At 38.7% G+C, this 17,604-nt stretch overlaps 1 protein-coding gene and 1 pseudogene across 1 annotated transcript; both read right to left on the bottom strand.

Moving 5' to 3' along the window:
- Positions 1 to 611: 611 nt before the first annotated feature.
- Positions 612 to 2,145, bottom strand: LOC137193066 (trace amine-associated receptor 7e-like; annotated as a pseudogene).
- A 1,266-nt stretch (positions 2,146 to 3,411) lies between these two features.
- LOC137193064 (alpha-tectorin-like) lies at positions 3,412 to 17,156 on the bottom strand. The gene is made up of 19 exons (XM_067604249.1): positions 17,035 to 17,156; positions 15,842 to 15,910; positions 15,469 to 15,566; positions 14,799 to 15,026; positions 14,582 to 14,665; positions 14,123 to 14,228; positions 13,853 to 13,982; positions 13,289 to 13,532; positions 12,227 to 12,383; positions 10,900 to 10,987; positions 10,708 to 10,770; positions 10,178 to 10,380; positions 9,465 to 9,602; positions 8,802 to 8,989; positions 5,985 to 6,139; positions 5,630 to 5,875; positions 5,374 to 5,536; positions 5,098 to 5,190; positions 3,412 to 3,905 (listed from the first exon to the last, which is right to left on the bottom strand). The coding sequence occupies exons 2-18, from the start codon at positions 15,885 to 15,887 to the stop codon at positions 5,098 to 5,100; spliced, it is 2,430 nt and encodes an 809-aa protein (XP_067460350.1). The 5' UTR covers positions 15,888 to 15,910; positions 17,035 to 17,156; the 3' UTR covers positions 3,412 to 3,905.
- Positions 17,157 to 17,604: the final 448 nt, after the last annotated feature.

The following is a 17,604-nucleotide window of genomic DNA, read 5'->3' as shown; positions in this document are numbered from 1 at the left end:
TAAAAAAATTGTTTAAATTATTTTTGTTTAAATATTGGCAGTCCATAACTTCCGTACCAGCAGAGTGTTACTAACCAGGGGGGAGTGTCGAGCTGGGCCAGAGGAAAGAAAGTAAATAAGCGCTTACAGTTAAGAAAAGTGTCAAATCAGTTCTTTAAATCAAAAACAGGTAATCCTGATTATGATTGGCTGAGCCGCGTCAGAAGCCGTTTTGAAAATACTCTAAACACACCTGTGACCGCATTACAACAGCATTACTGCGCCAAATTGTTTCAAAATCTCAGATTTTGTTGTTAATTTTGATTTACTGGGTGGGCTAAACCTGAATGAGTGGTAGAAAGAGATGGACAGGATGGAGAAGAGAAACTCACGACAAAACATCCCATCACCAAGTACAAATTCCTACTCGCTCTGTCTCTGTGTTGTAGTTTTTCCCATACAGGCTATTCTGAGGGAACAGACTAGTTATTCAATTGTTGTATAGGTTTTGCAAAAGTATAGCCTACATAGAAAAAACATACTTTATCATATATGAAGCTGAGAGCACAACTAGAATCACTGCAATGAGTTTATTACATTTATCATTCATTAATGATACAGATACCCATTTTCATTGCCTAACAAAAAAAGAATGGAATGATAGACATATTACAGGTGTAAAACTCAATGAACAGCAGACAGAAAGCCATTTATACATATTTCTCTCACAATACATTAGAATTAATCTTTTTGAAAAGTTAGATGAGGCTTTTATGTCACTGACTCAATAACATGAAGCAGTATTTCTTCTGCTTGTAGAAAAGGTCACATTTTAGTTACTCCACAGACTCTGTCTGTACTATATTTCCTTAAAATGTCAATAGCATTTTTTATTTGGACAGAGGTTTATGTCCCGTACACGGTTGACTCAATACTAACATGTTCACAACACATCTCTCTTACCACAGTGAAGGCCTCATTTCAGTGATTCTACCATGTCTCTTTACATCATGTTGGTGTCACAGGAGTCAGGCTGCAGTATTTGAAGTGTAACAGTGAGTTTAATCGATTTTCTGAATGAGGGGTAGAAAAAAACATAGATCACAGGGTTTAGACAGGAGTTAAAATAGAACAGACATGCCACAAAGGCTTCGGATGAAGCAGAGAGGAAGGTGTCCTGGCCTGTAAGGGTGACACAGAAATATGGGCAAATGCATATTAGAAACGCAACTATAACAATACCAAGAGTCCTGGCTGCTTTCATTTCAGACTTTTTAGCAGTTACAGGCTCTGAACGCTGGAGTGTGACCGTTGCAATATGTGACTGCAGGGCACGAGCCTGAGACACAGCTACAATAAATATTCTCATATACAGAACAAAAATGACAGCACTCTATAATTCGATCAATAAAGTTAAAGCTTATCACACAATCTCCAGAACAGGATCTATATCTGCTAGGATGTCTCAGGTGATCCTTCATCAGCAAACTGAAACATAATACAGAACACATCCAACACAGACAAATACAGATTTGAATTCTTTTTAGAGTGATTTTGATGGGATAATGCAGAGGGTCACAAATAGCCACATAGCGGTCAACTGAAATGAGCACCATAGTTCCTACTGAGGCAGAGGTAATAATGTATGTCAGATACTGACACAAAGCACACATGACATCACTGAGGTACGAGCAGCCGTCTATAAGCACAATTTGAAAGAATATGATGAGGCCCACGAAGAAATCTGAGACAGCCAGAGAGAGGAGGAGGAGGTTGGTGGGAGTGTGAAGCTGTCTGGAGATAAGAGAGCCACATACTAAAATTAATTCAATAGCAAATTCAAAGCATTTTTAGAAAAATAACCAATTTTAATGATCAGTCTTTGTATAAGTACCACTTTTATATAAGGAAAAAATATTTGGCTACTTGAAGTGGGAGATGGAGATGATGACCAGCAGGTTGAGAGTTGCAGTGAGCAGAGAGACGCAGGACAGCAGAATGTAAATAAGCAGATATTCAGAGTCAGAAAGCTTTGGCCTCATGCAGGAGTTGTTGAGTTGTAGAGCGCAGAGCTCAGCTCCTTCCATCATCAAAGAGAGAGGAGGAAACAAGAATCTGCAAAGTTCTGACACCTTTTTGACCAACGTTCAGATGTTACATAAACTGTCTAAGTCTATCATCCCTCCTCTAACATTCTGTCTTATTTGAAGACTGATGTCCCTCCTCCCTCCCTCTGTACATCATCTACATTAGTCTCTGCTGACATGAGCCTTTCTAAGTTATGTCCAATCAGATTAATTTGTAACAGGTGGACTCCAATCAAGTTCTATAGATATCTAGAGGATAATCAAAGACAACAGGATGCACCTGAGCTCAATTTGGAGTGCCATACCTAGCAGAGGCTCTAATTGAAGGGGTTAGGCCACATTCTTGAACCCTGCATGAAAAAATGCAGCCATCACCACAACTGGACTCATTGTCCATTTTTGCAAATACCACCATCTTGGATTTTGATGAGCCAGTGATGTAGATTGAGAAATGCATTGTGGGATAGCTTGGGAACATCACAGCAAAAGCAAGCCATTCAAGACAGTGAGATTAACAGAAAAACAGGGTATAAATGAAAGGACAGAAATTAATTGTTTGAATTAGTTTTGTTTTAATATTGGCAGTCCATAACCTCCATACCAGCAAAGTGCTACTAACCTGGGCCAAATGTTTTTAAAGGAATTGCTCAGCATTTTGGAAATACACATATTTGTGTTCTCTTTGAGAGTTAGATGGCAGGATCAATTTCACTCTCATGTCTGTGTTTTAAGTTTGGATTTATTGGCTTAGCAGAAAGACTGGAAACAGGGGGAATCATCTAGCCTGGCTCTGTCCAAAAATTTAACAAAACATCTGCCTACAAGCACCTCTAAAGATGACAAAGTAACACGGTATCTAGTTTGTTTTACCTGTACAAAAAACAAGGTCTAAAAACAACACATTTCGGTTCCAGGAAGGATTATGTGCAGAACTATATGTTGTCTGAGGGAAGTAACTTTGCTGGTTTCCTGGCAAAGTCACGGTGATGACAAGACTCCAGGAAGTCTTGAGCTGGGCCAGAGGAAAGAAAGTGAATAAGCATATTTTACAGTCACGTAAAAGTTTCAATTCTTCAGTTAATTCTTCAAATCAAAATGTCTGTAACAGGAACCCAACAGGTGATTTATCTTGTTTTTTTTAACTAGATGGACATAAATCCTTGAGGTGATGCTTTGGCCATAATTTGTAGCAAATTCCTACTCGCTCTGTCTCTGTGTTGTAGTTTTTCCCATACAGGCTATTCTGAGGGAACAGACTAGCTATTCAATTGTTTTATAGGTTTTGCAAAAGTATAGCCTACATAGAAAAAACATACTTTATCATATATAAGGCTGAGAGCACAACTAGAATCACTGCAATGAGTTTATTACTTTTATCATTCATTAATGATACAGATACCCATTTTCATTGCCTAACAAAAAAAGAATGGAATGACAGACATATTACAGGTGTAAAACTCAATGAACAGCAGACAGAAAGCCACTTATACATATTTCTGTCACAATACATTAGAATTCATCTTTGTGAAAAGTTAGATGAGGCTTTTATGTCACTGACTCAATAACATGAAGCAGTATTTCTTCTCTTTTTTGAGTGACTTTCTTGGGGTAATGCAGAGGATCACAAATAGCCACATAGTGGTCTACAGATCTGAGCACTATGTTTCCTACTGAGGAAGAGGTACTAATGTAGTCTAAAACACAATACACAGAACACATGAGGTCACTGAAGATCCAGCACCGTATGTGAAGAAAATTTTAAAAAATATGATGAGGCCCACGAAGAAATCTGAGACAGCCAGTGAGAAGAGGAGGAAGTTGGTGGGGGTGTGAAGCTGTCTGGAGAGGTAAGAGAGCAATACTTGTCATTATTTGTAGCATCAATTATTATTCTAGCATTATTATTCAAACAGATGTTGTAAAAGTACCACTTTTATAAAAGGAAAATATATTTGGCTTCTTGATGACCAGCAGGTTGAGAGTTGCAGTGAGCAGAGAGATGAGGGACAGCAGAATGTAAATAAGCACAAATTCAGAGTGAGGATGCTTTGGCTTCATGCAGGAGTTGTTGAGTTGTGGAAAACAGTGTACAAATCCTTCCATCATCAGAGGGAGAGGAGGAGACGAGAATCTGCAAAGTTCTGGCATCTTTTTACATCAACTGTTTAACTCTATCATCCCTCCTCTAACATTTTCTCTTATTTGGAGACTGATGTCCCTCTTCCCTTGCTCTGTACATCATCCATTAGTCTCCATTAGTCCATCATACATTAGTCTCTGCTGACGTTAATTTGCAACAGGTGGACTCCAATCAGGTTCTACAGATATCTAGAGGATAATCAAAGAAGGGTTAAACCTGAGCTCAATTTGGAGTGCCATAGCAAAGGCTCTAAGAAAAGGGGTTAGGCCGCATTCTTGAGCCCTGCATGAAAAAACTGCAAACTTTGGCCGTTTCGCAAATACCATCATTTTGTATTTTGACAAGCCCATTACGTATATTGAGAAATGCACTGTGGGATAGCTTGGGAACCTCACAACAAAAGCAAGCCATTCAAGACAGTGAGACTAACGGAAAAGAAGAAAATGCAAGGACAGAAGATGGGCAGCTATGGGAGCTGGACAGTTAGAGAGTTGGAGAGGAAAACACTATCTGTTAGGCTATGATATTCCCTCACAGAAATAACATGAACGAAAAGTAATGTCCAGTGGGAATCACGGCTAACATTAGCAGCTAATAAACTTCCAGTTTCCAAGCGGAAGTTGCCTAATTCACTTAAGCCACAGACTGGCACTGTCATTTGTATTTTCTGTCAAAGGTCAAAACAGCCAAAGCAGCTTTTACATTGCTCACCTATGGACTGGGGAGTTCTTCAGTTTATCTTTTAATGGTTTTCAGTTTACATGAATTATAGACAAAGCACATTTTCACACAGTTTTGCATACTGAGTGACCATGTGTACCTGTCACCAGGTCTTTTCACTTACTTTACTGGCCACCTGGAATTCTGCTCAGATGCCATTAATCAGCTTACCTAATTAGTCCAGGCCATGGTGATGAGGGCAGGGTTTTCATCCTCATATTTTGGCATGACGGATCTTTGCCTCCTGGTAGCCTGGCCACACCTCTGGGGGACGGTTTAAACATGGAGAGATTAAGGTTTAGGGTTTGGTCAGTACAGGCTTTTGAGGCCCAACAGTGATCCCAACAGACTGACACTAGCAATAGCAAATATGTGCCAATATTCTTACATTTGACAATTTATAATTTCATGTGTTTTTCTGTGAGTATTGTCAGGAACTTGAATTACCGGGGCACAGGTATCACCCTGCCTGACACACAGTTCCAATCTGCAGTGCAGATAGATGGAGCCATTTTTGCCAGAAAACTGGAACGTGTTGAAAGAGAAGCGGTTGGATGTGCCCACTCCGTTGCCCTCCACCTTCACCGTCTGGTCTGCAGGGTTAGGGCAGCTGCTCAGAAACAGGAAAGCAGATATGACAGGGACTGGCTGGCAACAACAAAGTCACAGGTTTGGTCACCATGAGCATCTCTGTGTGCCTTACCCTTTGATGATGAGGTCATATCTCAGGCTCCCACTTGGCGATGGCTGATCGGTTGCCCAGCAGGAGTCGGTCACCACAACAATTATTTTTTCATCCAGCCCATACGTCTTCAGCTTCACCCAGATTGTCTTGTCCAGTTGAATCTCTGTGCTTGACTGAATAGGTTCCATGCCAGAAGGGTCGGTGTATGCTGCCATGGTCAGATTGTAAATCCATTGCCCAGATGTAATCTGCTGGATCACAGAGCTGGGAAGCACAGACATAATCAGTTGTCTTCTGCTCAGTGAAGCTCAGTCACCTTTCTCTTACTAACAAAAAGGTAATTTTGGCTACATACTGTGCAATCACCACACACCTTTGTTTGAGTTTGATGGCCAAGCTCTTGATATCTGGCTGACTGTATGAACAGGAGAAGTCAATATGCGCTCTGCTGTGACGGTTGATCAGGCCACCCATAGAGCTGTTCCGTGACATGATGGTGTTCTTGTAGATAATTTGGCTGTTGTTTGCCTAGAATGGTCACATAGATGCAGACATGATTACTGCTCATATAGGTCTACCTATAACCAGTTATTAAGTTATTAAATTATTATTTAAATAAATTATTATTTTAGGATATCCTCCAGATATGTTTTAAGATATATAAAAATACTCTGCTTTGAATAATAATTTGTGTTTGATATGTTTTTACCACAAAAAGTTCAATTACCTTGTTAGAAATTCATAAAATAACATCTACTCTTTGTCTCCTACTTTACTATAAAGTCCTTTCCCAGTTTTTGTGCACTGGAGGCTTCAAGTTTCCACATCACACATTTCTAAGATGAATAGTGGACCAGGATTGTATTCCAAACTAGTCGGCTTGTCACAAATCCTGCTCATAGGCCTGCCCCTTTAAATTGGATTTTCAGTGAGCACAGAGAAACTTTTCACTTTCAACAGATGAATGTGAAAACAGCCCTCTAGTGTCAAACTCTGCACACATCATTCTGCACAGTGAAGCTCAAACATCTTACTGTAGGAACAAGAAGAAACACACAGTTTTGAGTGGAGGGGGACTTTAAAATCTACTTAATATATTTTACATTTTTATGCTGTGGCAATAACTTAAGTTCAGTCAGTCAACTCACATGGAGTAGATTATGTCAATGCGGATTATGTACAGCAATTATCTTTACCGTCTAGGCTCAGACCTCATCACTTCTCACTCCCTGCTGTGCTGAGCTCAGTGCTAGGCACCTTAGACCATGAGAGGAATATGCTATCTAATGAAATGAGATGGATAAATCTAAACTCAGTAATCCACCAGATGTGCAGCAAACGGCTGAGACACTCAGCTAAGGAGCAAACAATAATGGTTCAGAACAATCTTTTCTTGTAAACCATTATCGTACCATGGCAGCAGATGACCAACAATGCATGGGTATGATCTTAGATTTGCAGATCTTTAGATATGATTGATATCAAGAATACAAGTCTGTTGAGTCCTTTAAATCTAAGGATCTAAGTCTCATATTTTTACCTTAACCTACAATTAGTTGCCCTTAATTGAGTAGCCTACTTCATGACTTTGTACTGCTCAGCAGGTCAGTTTCTGTCTCAATGAATTTATGAGTCTCCCCTGTGTGCATGTGTAGTCTGTCCTCCTGCCAGGTCTCCATGCTGTCTAAGGACAGGAGATTGTATTGCTGTACTGTAAAGCCCCCTGAGGTAATTTTGTGATTTGTGATATTGAGCTATACAAATAAAATTGACTTGACTTAACATGACCCCCAAAATGAAGCAACACCCAGGGAAAATTATGATGCAAAACCCATTTAGGCCATAATACTCAGTATCAACATTGCACGACTAGCATGACAGCATCATAAAGTGCATGCCAGATGAGGCAGGGAAATTATCTCAGTCACGACTAGAACTTAAATCATGATTGGTAGCTTATAGCTAAGAGAAGCCTAAGAGTAGAAACTAAATAGCAAAAAAGAAAGAATTCCAAAATGTGAGATGTGCTTTGGACCTAACACAGGACAGGGAAGCATCATGCTTCATAAATACATCCCTTTCAGTGGTGTATTACTGACCACAAACAACTTTGAGCCAGCTAGAATGAGGGTATAAAATGAGGTTTGATAGTATTTTATACAAATTAGAAAAGAGAGCTTTATTGTGTTTTTCCTAAGATGCTTAGTATACATTGTACAATAGATATACCAAATATATCAGCATAGTATAATATATCAAATAGCCTTTACTTAATTTATTTTGGTACACACCATATTTCATGCACCCTATAACTTGAAATCCTTATTCAAAACGATTGAAAAGGTGATAAACTTATAGCCCTACTTTATGGATGAAAGTTAAAGTACAAAACTCCTGAAATTGACATGATGTAATCAGGTAGATCGTTTCATCAGAGAAAACTCCTTACTCAGATTTGTTGCTGGGAGGGAGGGCGCTAGCGGAACACTTTAATTAGCGACAGCTGATACAGTCTGCCACAGGTGACTATTGTCAGTTTACCAGCGAAAGCATGCAGCCAGCACCAGCCAAAATAACGAGCCTGCAGCTTGACTATTTGACATTGATCTGTTCTGATAATAAAAAGTGGTGAAAAATAAACATTGATAACAGATACTGACACAGCCCACTGAGAGAGAAAGGCTTGCACTGAGCCCTGCCCTTATAGTAGCAGAATGCCAGCACGAGCACTGGCTAAACAGAGCTTTAAAATCCAGGCTATGTTTGGTTGCATGTAAGCACAAGCAGCAAAAACTTAGCTTGGTGACTGAAGCTCTGATTCCTGGCATCTCAGCAAAGAGCAAACACTTTAAAGCCAATCCCATACCACCGCATCACAGAAGCTGTGGCATCAGCCCCAAAGTATGCTTTGTTTCACGCAGCTGATGAACAACTGCCGATCAGATTCTCTGACTTCCAGATAGCGCTGGAGGAAGCAGCAGGGGGGAACATAATGCAAACACACGGTTCTTTCCTCAAATCCCCTAAAGACCAAGGAGGTCGCAGGTCATTGCCACGGTTTTCTGATCATGCCCCTCTGACCATGAAATATTTAAAAACAATAGAGTTTCTAGGAAAAGCTAAAGAGATTGTTTGAGGGGATTTAGCTGCTTGTTGAGTAAATATCATGACTAAAGGAGGGCATACTCACCATGACCACCGTACCACAAGTGTTCATGTTATTGAAGCTGAACGTCACCATGTGGGTCAGATTGTCCATTTCACCTTTGCAGGTCTCGTCATTGAGGTGTAAGGCAGAGTAGTCAATGCCTTTGTCCTCCAAAAGACAACCAGCCAGAGTTAGTGATGCAGACTTCTGCTTGCAGACCGTCGGCTCACCTGAACACAAATTTCAAAAAACTAGATTTATATAGAAAACACACAGATGAGGAACATGTAAACATAAATGCAACATTGAGAACCATCTTTTAAATGGGTTATAGTTTCCCAAAGAACTCTTTGAGAGTTTTGTCCATTTTTAAATTTGATCTTTTTAACACTCATTCTGAATGTTACTACATGCAAGATTTAGAAGATTAATAGTTCATAATTATAATTATTTTGTGCAAATAAAAGCTACATTTTATAAATGTAAAAAAAAAATGGCACTATTTTTATTGAGAGTAATGGAAGAAGTTAGCAGTAAACAAATGCTACTTGATCTCTAAAAAGGTATGTTTGGCTCGATATCTAATCTTAATGTGACATCTATTGATGTTCCACAGCTATTCCACAAATCTGAAACAGCTCTGATTCCAAGAAATCCATCCCAGAAAATAGTAGCTGACACTTTCTTGTTTCATAGCTGATGTACCAAAAGTGTTTGTAGATCTGTACTTGGAGGCAAAAATGGCTCGGCAGATGCAGCTGGTTTCCCCACCATTGAGCTTCTCACCACAGAACTCATGAGCACTGCAGAATTTGTGCTGACAGAAGGCCCGAGGGACAGCAGCTGCAAACACAGACACACACAAACATATGAATGAACAGACATAATTTTAAAATTTTGATTTTAATTACATTTTGTTAAAAAAATATTGAAAAAGGTGTCTGAAGCCATATTTCTCAAGATTTTGCAATCTAGAGAAACTGGCTGGTATCAAAAAATCTACAAAATGGGTATAAAAAAAAAATGAATTGACCGGAATTAGCATAAACAGGCCACTATAAAACATTATCTGACCTATAGACTAAATGAAAAGAGCCAGGAAATAAAATATACAACACAGTCTTATAATTCAGTCAAATTAAGGAGTTAATTTTAGGTCAACAGTTCCACAAAAAGGTTCTGAAAAGCTTAAAATTAGACACGTTTTTCAGCCTCCTTACACCTGATGGCAAGGTTCTATGTGAGGCTGTAAAACACACACAGGTTAACATCAGGTCTAGAATTGATTTAGAGTGGAGTTGGGTAGTGTTTCACTTCCGGTACTGAGCAACTGAACCCCTGCATGATTCTTCTCTTGTTACTTTATCATGTTATAATCTCATCTCATCTTAAAACAGGAAAGTGAAAGACAGTCTTACAGCAGCGGCTCTTTGACCTCCAGCCCTCCACTGTGACTTTGGTGTTGTGGCTGCAGGCCCTGGCGTAGGCTTCCAGGAACTGGCATTTGAGACCATCTACTGCAGGGTATTTGCACAAAGTGTGTCTGCAGGCAGTGATGAAGGGCTCTGGGTCAATGTGCATGTTGCAAGCAGAGAAAGGTGTCCGCTTCAGGAGATTGCACCTGTCGCAGTGAAGCAGAGTAGAAAAACAGGACATGAAAGTCTAGTAAGCAAGGAGACACATGTTCACAAGAACAAACAAGACAAAGGGATTTCTCAATAGCATTGTGTATAGTTTTATTATTGAGTTTAATTTTGTGACCCCTGCTAGAGCTGAAACACAGGACAGGTGCTGTGTACACCTTAAACTGGACATCATACTGTGAACTGTCCCCATGCAAAAGTGGATAGTCTGAGGATCCTAATTCCCTGGTCAAAAGAAATCACCACATGACAAAGTATCATACCATAGAGATTAATGTGCTGTGTTTAGGAGGGTTTGTGTTTACCATTTAGTTGTGGCATTGCAGTTGATGGTACTATCATCAGCGTCATCATGCTGTATCTCACAACTACAGGGCGACAAACAGCAATAGATCAAAGACTGGCCAAAAGCATTGCACTAAAAGCCCAGTGTATTTGAAAGCCTTTCATTTAAATTGGCATTATTAGTCTGTAGGACACTGTGTTTGTGGTCTTACCCAGGGGCACTGTATTCGGAGACCCTCTCTTCACTCAAAGTCCTTCTGGAATTGCCACATACACCTTGTATGGGTGCTTTACTTCGTCCTGACCAGTTTCAGGAGAGGATGTGAGTCAAACTTTCAAACATTAGACAATTTCATAAGCCAACCCTACCTTTCATGAACCACCCCAGTGGACAATTGATTATTTTTTCATGGACTTTTAAGATCCTGCACATCCATGATTAACCAATATAGATTATTTTAATTATTGTGTGGCAAAAAAACAGGCGGGAAAGGAAATAGTGAATATGGAAGTTATGCAGTCTTAAAACACTAACTGAAATTGGTTATCACATAGGCTTTCGAAAAAAATAACATTAAAGTACCACTTCTGTCCAGAAAAGTATTACTAAGCTAGCACAAGTTATGCAGGCAGATCACTTGAATGCATTTGAAACATGACAATTTACGAATTTTTACGATTTTTACATTATAATCTTTATTTTAATGTCATATAATTGACAATATTTTCAGCATATTACAGTTTTTACAGGATCTCCGGGACAGATTTCATACCAAAACACCCTGAGAGAGAGATCCTCATGCAGTTTTAAAAGTGAGTCGCCACTGCAGTAAACTTCTGTATTTGACCCAGATTCGTCTATTTGCAACCCGAAGAGGATACTTCTCGGCCCATTCCTCATAGAAATGAATGGGGAGTAAATTTTCAGTCTGACTGCACCTCTCCTGTTAGCTTTGTAGTACCTATCAGGCCTGGCATAGATTTGCCCACCTTCAACCTAAACAGAAGTGTAATCAGACAAAATAACCGAAACATCTGTGTTGGTCTTTAATGACCTTTCTGTTTCATTTGCAAGGAGAAAACTGCTAACATATTCTCCAGGAAAATAATCTCAACCCACATTACTCTCCCACACATGTGGAGCAGTATGCTGTGTATGAGGTAGAGAGAGAGTGCATATATGTATATAGTTGAAATTTTTTGTTGAAAAAAGTGTTTTATTCCTATTTAAGTGGCCCTTCTAGGATATAACAACCTAGTCAGTTGCCCCCAGGTAATTTGAGTTAGAGACCACTAAATTGATGTAATCTGTTATACTCAATCTGTGTCAGTAGGTGGACATTTTATAGGTGACACATCTAGGAGGTTGAAGTCACTGATATCAACCACAGTTTTATCATAGCCTATAGACTGCACTCTCTTACTCTCTTATGTTTGTTTTGATCTTTGACATTTTAAACACAGCACAGAAAGTGTCAACTCAATATTCTAAGTCTATAGTCTGCTTTTTTATATATCTAGAGTTTCATTGGTCTGTACCTGTCATGTCGATCTGTGCGGTGTTGCCATCAAAGAGAACAGAAACCGTGTAGTTGGATGCCGATATCTTAGCAGTCACTCCTGTCTGGTCCTTATAGAGCCCCACACCGTGGTAAACTGCAGTGGTGCCATTGAGCTCCAGCAATTTGTTGTTCAGCTTCATTACAGCAGAGAGGAGACACTCACTCAAACATCACACTTAGACAGAGACACTGTTCTCACACACACAGGATCTCGCAGCAGCATTCAGTGATTTCATTCAATATTATTATGATTGATTGTAATTTCATGAGAACCAAACAATTACACATCAACAGCTATACCTCAACCTATAGAGGAGGCAATGGCAACAGTCAACAAATGCACTGTAAGCTGTCACCATATTTCTGGCATGAATGGAGCTTCAGATAGAGTGCTGTGGCCTGCCCTCTAGTGGTTGAATGAGAGAAATACACCACTTTGCTTTCAGAAGTGGTCTTGTATGGTACCATTTATATTTTACAACCACTATATGCTGTCATAATGAGTGGAAGGCACAATGACTGTTGTTGTTTTCCCCTGAAAAGTTCCCAGTGTACTTAGTGTGTGTTCATATGTTCACCAGTGGCTATTAAGATATGCATTACAGCCTCTGGCAATACAGCATCACTGAGCAGCCAGAGCTCTGGCAGTTTGTCTCTTTACTAACATTTCTAGGAATGCAATCTTTCAACAGATCACTCAGACTGCTTTATCAGTTTTCACAAACACATACTTTACTCTATTTTACTATATTACTTTACACTATTTTACTATACTATTTACCTATGCACCATCTTATAACAAAGAGAGAAAAATTCTTCAAAAGTTTAAATCTTATTTTTTCACATTAATATCGCCTCTTAATATAACTGTAACTGCACCTATTTTATTTTAATTTGAACCATGGGTCTGAGCTTGTATTTTTGTCTTGCTGTGTTTGTGTGCATGTGTGTGTGTATATGTGTGCACCTGCATTTCAGTTGTCTGTCTATGCCTGTGACTTACTCATTACTTCAGCGATTGTGGCAGCAGCTAACTTACCCAAATTCTGCCACCTTGTTCCAGAGAAATCTGAACACCTGGCCCGTCCAGCTGCAGTATCACCTGGTCCAAAAAGCTAACATCTTTTCGGCGTCGTTCTTGGAAAACCCCCAGAACCTGGAAGTCTGGGATTTCTGAGGACTTCAATAAAGTATATCCACACCGATCCGGGACAAAGCGAACTCTGCCAATGAAATCGATGACAGTGGAGCCCGTCATAGTGCACGTAGTGTGCGAGGTACAACTGATGGAGGTGGGAAGGGACAGATACAAACAGAGAATAACATTATTAGAATTTGACTGACTATTTTGATGGAACACTACAGTTGATCAAACCAACAATCAAAGCAACCAGCAGTGAAGAGGTGAAAGGTCACAGCACTCTAACAGCATAGCTGTATTGTCATCTTCCACAGGCTGACTAAACTATCATATAAACAACTAAACACACTTCTCTTTAACACAGCAGAGAACTGAAGTTCTCATCATGTTTTTGTTATGTTTGGAAAAATTTTATCCGCATCAGTCTGCACTGTCTTCCAAATATGAGGCAAAAATATTTACCTGCCATCGCCCTGGCAACGCTCCATGGGGCCACAATAACTGACGGCACTGGCGACTCCAGTCACATCACAGGTTACAGTAGAGCAGATGTTTGGGTCCCTTACTGTTGTATTAGTCTTATAAACAACACCTGGGAATTGGAAGAGGTTTATGTAAGTAGTTTAAAAAGTCAGACTTTTATAAGCAGAGTATAAACTGTATAGAGCTAACAAAATGACATTTTAAATACAGTTTTGGTTTTGAAGCCCCAATCCCACTTAATTTACTAACCTGAGAGTCTGCATCCACTCATGTCTGTAATGACACCCTTACTCGTTTCATTTGTCTGAAATTTCTGTTTAGACACCGTTCGGCCGTCTACCTGTGCATCTGCCACCTACAAAGTACCAAAAAACATAGTAACTGTTGCAGACTATGACTGAAAATACTGTCACTCTGACACTGAATTAATGCTAAAACTTTGAAAACCAAAGCAAACTTCTTATGAAACATTCAAATACACGCTGCTAGTCCCTGCCTTGGATGTCGAGTCTCCTGAACCACCTCATGCAACCAGTGATTTATGACCACTGACTATCTATGTGACTTACTAGAATGATCAAACAACCGACTAGTGTGAGATGCTGATCCAGCCCCTGATCTGTCTCACGGACTCACATCTCACTCTTAAAAGTATATTCATGTATCAAATCTTCTAAATTTCTCTGCATATGTCTTACTTATACTTACAACATCAACATTTGTGTACCCAGAATATGTCTTGATTGCCAGAATCGCTTGTGTCCCGAAGTTGCCAAGTTCAACTTGTTCAATCTGAGAACAGGAAATGTAAAAGACAGGCTGAATAGTAAGAAATAGCTTTTAAAAAGGCTTGGATTTGAAATATTCTTATTATTTCACAAAAAAAACAAAAAACCTGACATTAACACAGGTCAAAAACACTCACTTCAGATTGTTGACTATCTTTTAGAGGTATTATGTTGACACACTTTCCAGCATTCCTCAGGTTTGGCAGAAGTTTATGAATCCCAGATCCAGTAGGTATTTCTTTTGTAAGTACTGCCAAATCACCTCTGTCTGCTGTCCCTCCAGACATCAGAATACAGTCATTTTTGATTCCAGGTTTGTATAAGCCATTGAAGCAAACTGCAAATCTATTAGAGTCGAAGGCCACCTGTTCAAATCACAGAGGAGATACAACCAATCAGTAACAGCAATAAGAACAGCTTTGACTTGAAAAGGTTTGTTCATTATTTGTTTAATTATATAGTTGAAATGTATTACATTTAATTGTTATGTTTATTTAATTACTCTAAATGTTACTTCATAATTTCAAAGCATTTTTTTCCTCATTATGAAGCCCATCCTTTGTCCCTGCATGTAAAATGTGAGAATTAAACCTCTCTGGGGCCTCATCATCATCAGAAATAAAATAATCTGAATTGCCTGATTCATGATAAATTGTTACATCCATATTTCAATCAGTCCACATTTTAATATCAGTCAATCAGTCTTATAATGGTTCATCTCCACTGAAGGTGGCTACAAAAGGACAGTAATGACAGTAGGTGGAAAGACATGTATATATCTTAAACATGAGACTTTATATTACTCACATATACTTTCTCATATTTCTGTCCATAATAGGTGATGGGACACGTGGTGATGTTCATCTCCCCAGTACTGGTAAAGGTCTGGTTTGTTTCAGCAGAACCTGAAGATATAGAGACACATGCATTATGCACAGCGATGTGTTCTTACACCAAAGAGATCTCACATTTCATCATCGATTACCACTTCTTCTTACAAACAGCTGGATATCACAAATCCAGAGAGATGAGGACTGATGTGTTAATATTCAGCCTTGTCAATGAGCTTAACACGTTAGGCCTACCTGTGTCCCAATCACAATCTTCTGGAGAGAGTTACAAAATGGTTGCTATGTGAATAAAGTCAGCGTGGCTGGTTGAGTTTTGAATAACTTCTTACCTGCCAGCAGGCTGAGTGCAGCCAGGTACAGTATGAAACAGAACATATTGGAGGTCCACTGACAGGGAGCTGAAACACAGTTGGAGTAGACATTAAGTCACATTTAAACTTAACTACATTGTCTACACGGAAAATTAAGATAGGCATGCATTCATTTTATTTCATGTTTATTTGTATAGGGACAATTATATGCAGTAGAAAGAACTTATGCCACATACCACATATGTGTGAATGGTTATATTGACTTATGATGACTTAAGAGAGTTACTGTTTCATGAAATTGCTTGACAAAACCCTGAAATATTCAGGTGTTCAGATGAGCAAAAACTGGAATGGCTGTTTAATTTTGATGTATTTAAGTTTGCCAACTTTATCTCAAAAGCTTGGAAAAGAAGGCAAGATAGATTGTTTAATTAGTATTTAATTCTTTAAGTATTTATTTACTTTTGGATTTTCAGTAAGCTTCTGACAGTAAATTAGAATGTCTGTATTACTTAATGATGGTCTCTAGATTTGAAGGTGAAAGATTTTCTTTTTACAATATATGCGTTGTGCTCTGGTTCTGGCTTGTTGGCATTTATGGTGTCTTGTAAACCCATGCGGGCTGGGCATACAGTTGTATGCATGACACAATAATAAAAATTTCATTCATTCATATATTTTTCAATATTTTCATACAAAATATGTAATTGCAGTTTAATGTTTTTTATTTTTTTTTTATAATAATATATAATGTAATTGTAATTATATATATATATATATATATATATGAAAGGATAAGTGGTTCATAGAATCTACATATGGATTCATTTTTTACTGAAAAGTTCAAATGATTTCTGTTCTGATTTCTTTCCACAGATTTTTTTCCATACCCACATTCAGAAGACATGGACCTCTATGTATAAATGACCCTTGCATTCTCATGAAGGAAAAAAAATGATGAAATGTCCATGTCAACTTATATTAATTATTTAAAGTAATTTGGGAGAAACAGTAATTTGCATTTATGCTGTTGTCCTGCACAGCTGCCTACATCTCACTCATAGTCACTCAGTTTAGAGTAGTAATACTATGAAATAATGATTCAAAAATGTGTCTTTTTTCATGTCTATATTCAGCTGTCCTGATAGCTGTTGGAAGAGAATGAAAATGTGCAGACAAGAATTTAGTCAAGAGATCCCAGGTTGTCTTACCCTCTGGAGGTGTTGTAGAAGAGCAGGGAAGTCAAGCAGCTCTGGGTTTGAGGAGAAGTTTCACTGGCTGCTTCAGCTCTTAGACCAACTGTTTTTGTGAAGGAAACAGCACTCACTGTCTTTATACATGTCAATCTTGTGTACTCCCCTGCAGGGTGAAGAAGTTGTCACAGATTATTGCTACCTTTTGTCTTCGCAAACTGGCTTCTGTCACGCAACATTCCAGTTTCCAAATATTCCATAATTAATGGGGAGTTACCGATGCTGATGGTGATTACAACTTCACAATATTTCAATCTTATCAGCGCCTATTCTAAAACATGATAATCTGTTTTGAAGAGGCACAGCAACTTTTTTAGCATGTGTTTGAATCTTTTTATGCATCTTGTATCATCTTTATTTAAGCTTTATATAGCACCTATCATAAAGAAATGCAGTATAATGCACTATAAATAATTCAGTGTTGATATTGATACTGCCAAAGTATTGATTAATAATTACAGTTTGGGTTTAGGCTCAAATAAGGCTTCATTTTTTGGTCTTTCTTCAATCCAGAATAGTAGAGAGTAT

Source organism: Thunnus thynnus, chromosome 11 (assembly GCF_963924715.1).
Source record: "Thunnus thynnus chromosome 11, fThuThy2.1, whole genome shotgun sequence".
NCBI classification, from domain to species: Eukaryota; Metazoa; Chordata; class Actinopteri; order Scombriformes; family Scombridae; genus Thunnus; species Thunnus thynnus.
The sequence above is the reverse complement of the archived record's forward strand: the minus strand, read 5'-3'. Positions and strand labels throughout refer to the sequence as shown.

What these genes read in the sequence shown, in the direction of transcription:
- LOC137193064 (XM_067604249.1), bottom strand. Translation starts at nt 15,887, where the DNA reads ATGTTCTGTTTCATACTGTACCTGGCTGCACTCAGCCTGCTGGCAG. An exon ending in CAGATCTACAAACACTTTTG is followed by an intron (nt 8,990 to 9,464) that starts GTACATCAGCTA and finishes ATTTGTGTTCAG; the next exon opens with GTGAGCCGACGGTCTGCAAG. An exon ending in CTTGTGGTACGGTGGTCATG is followed by an intron (nt 6,140 to 8,801) that starts GTGAGTATGCCC and finishes TGACCATTCTAG; the next exon opens with GCAAACAACAGCCAAATTAT.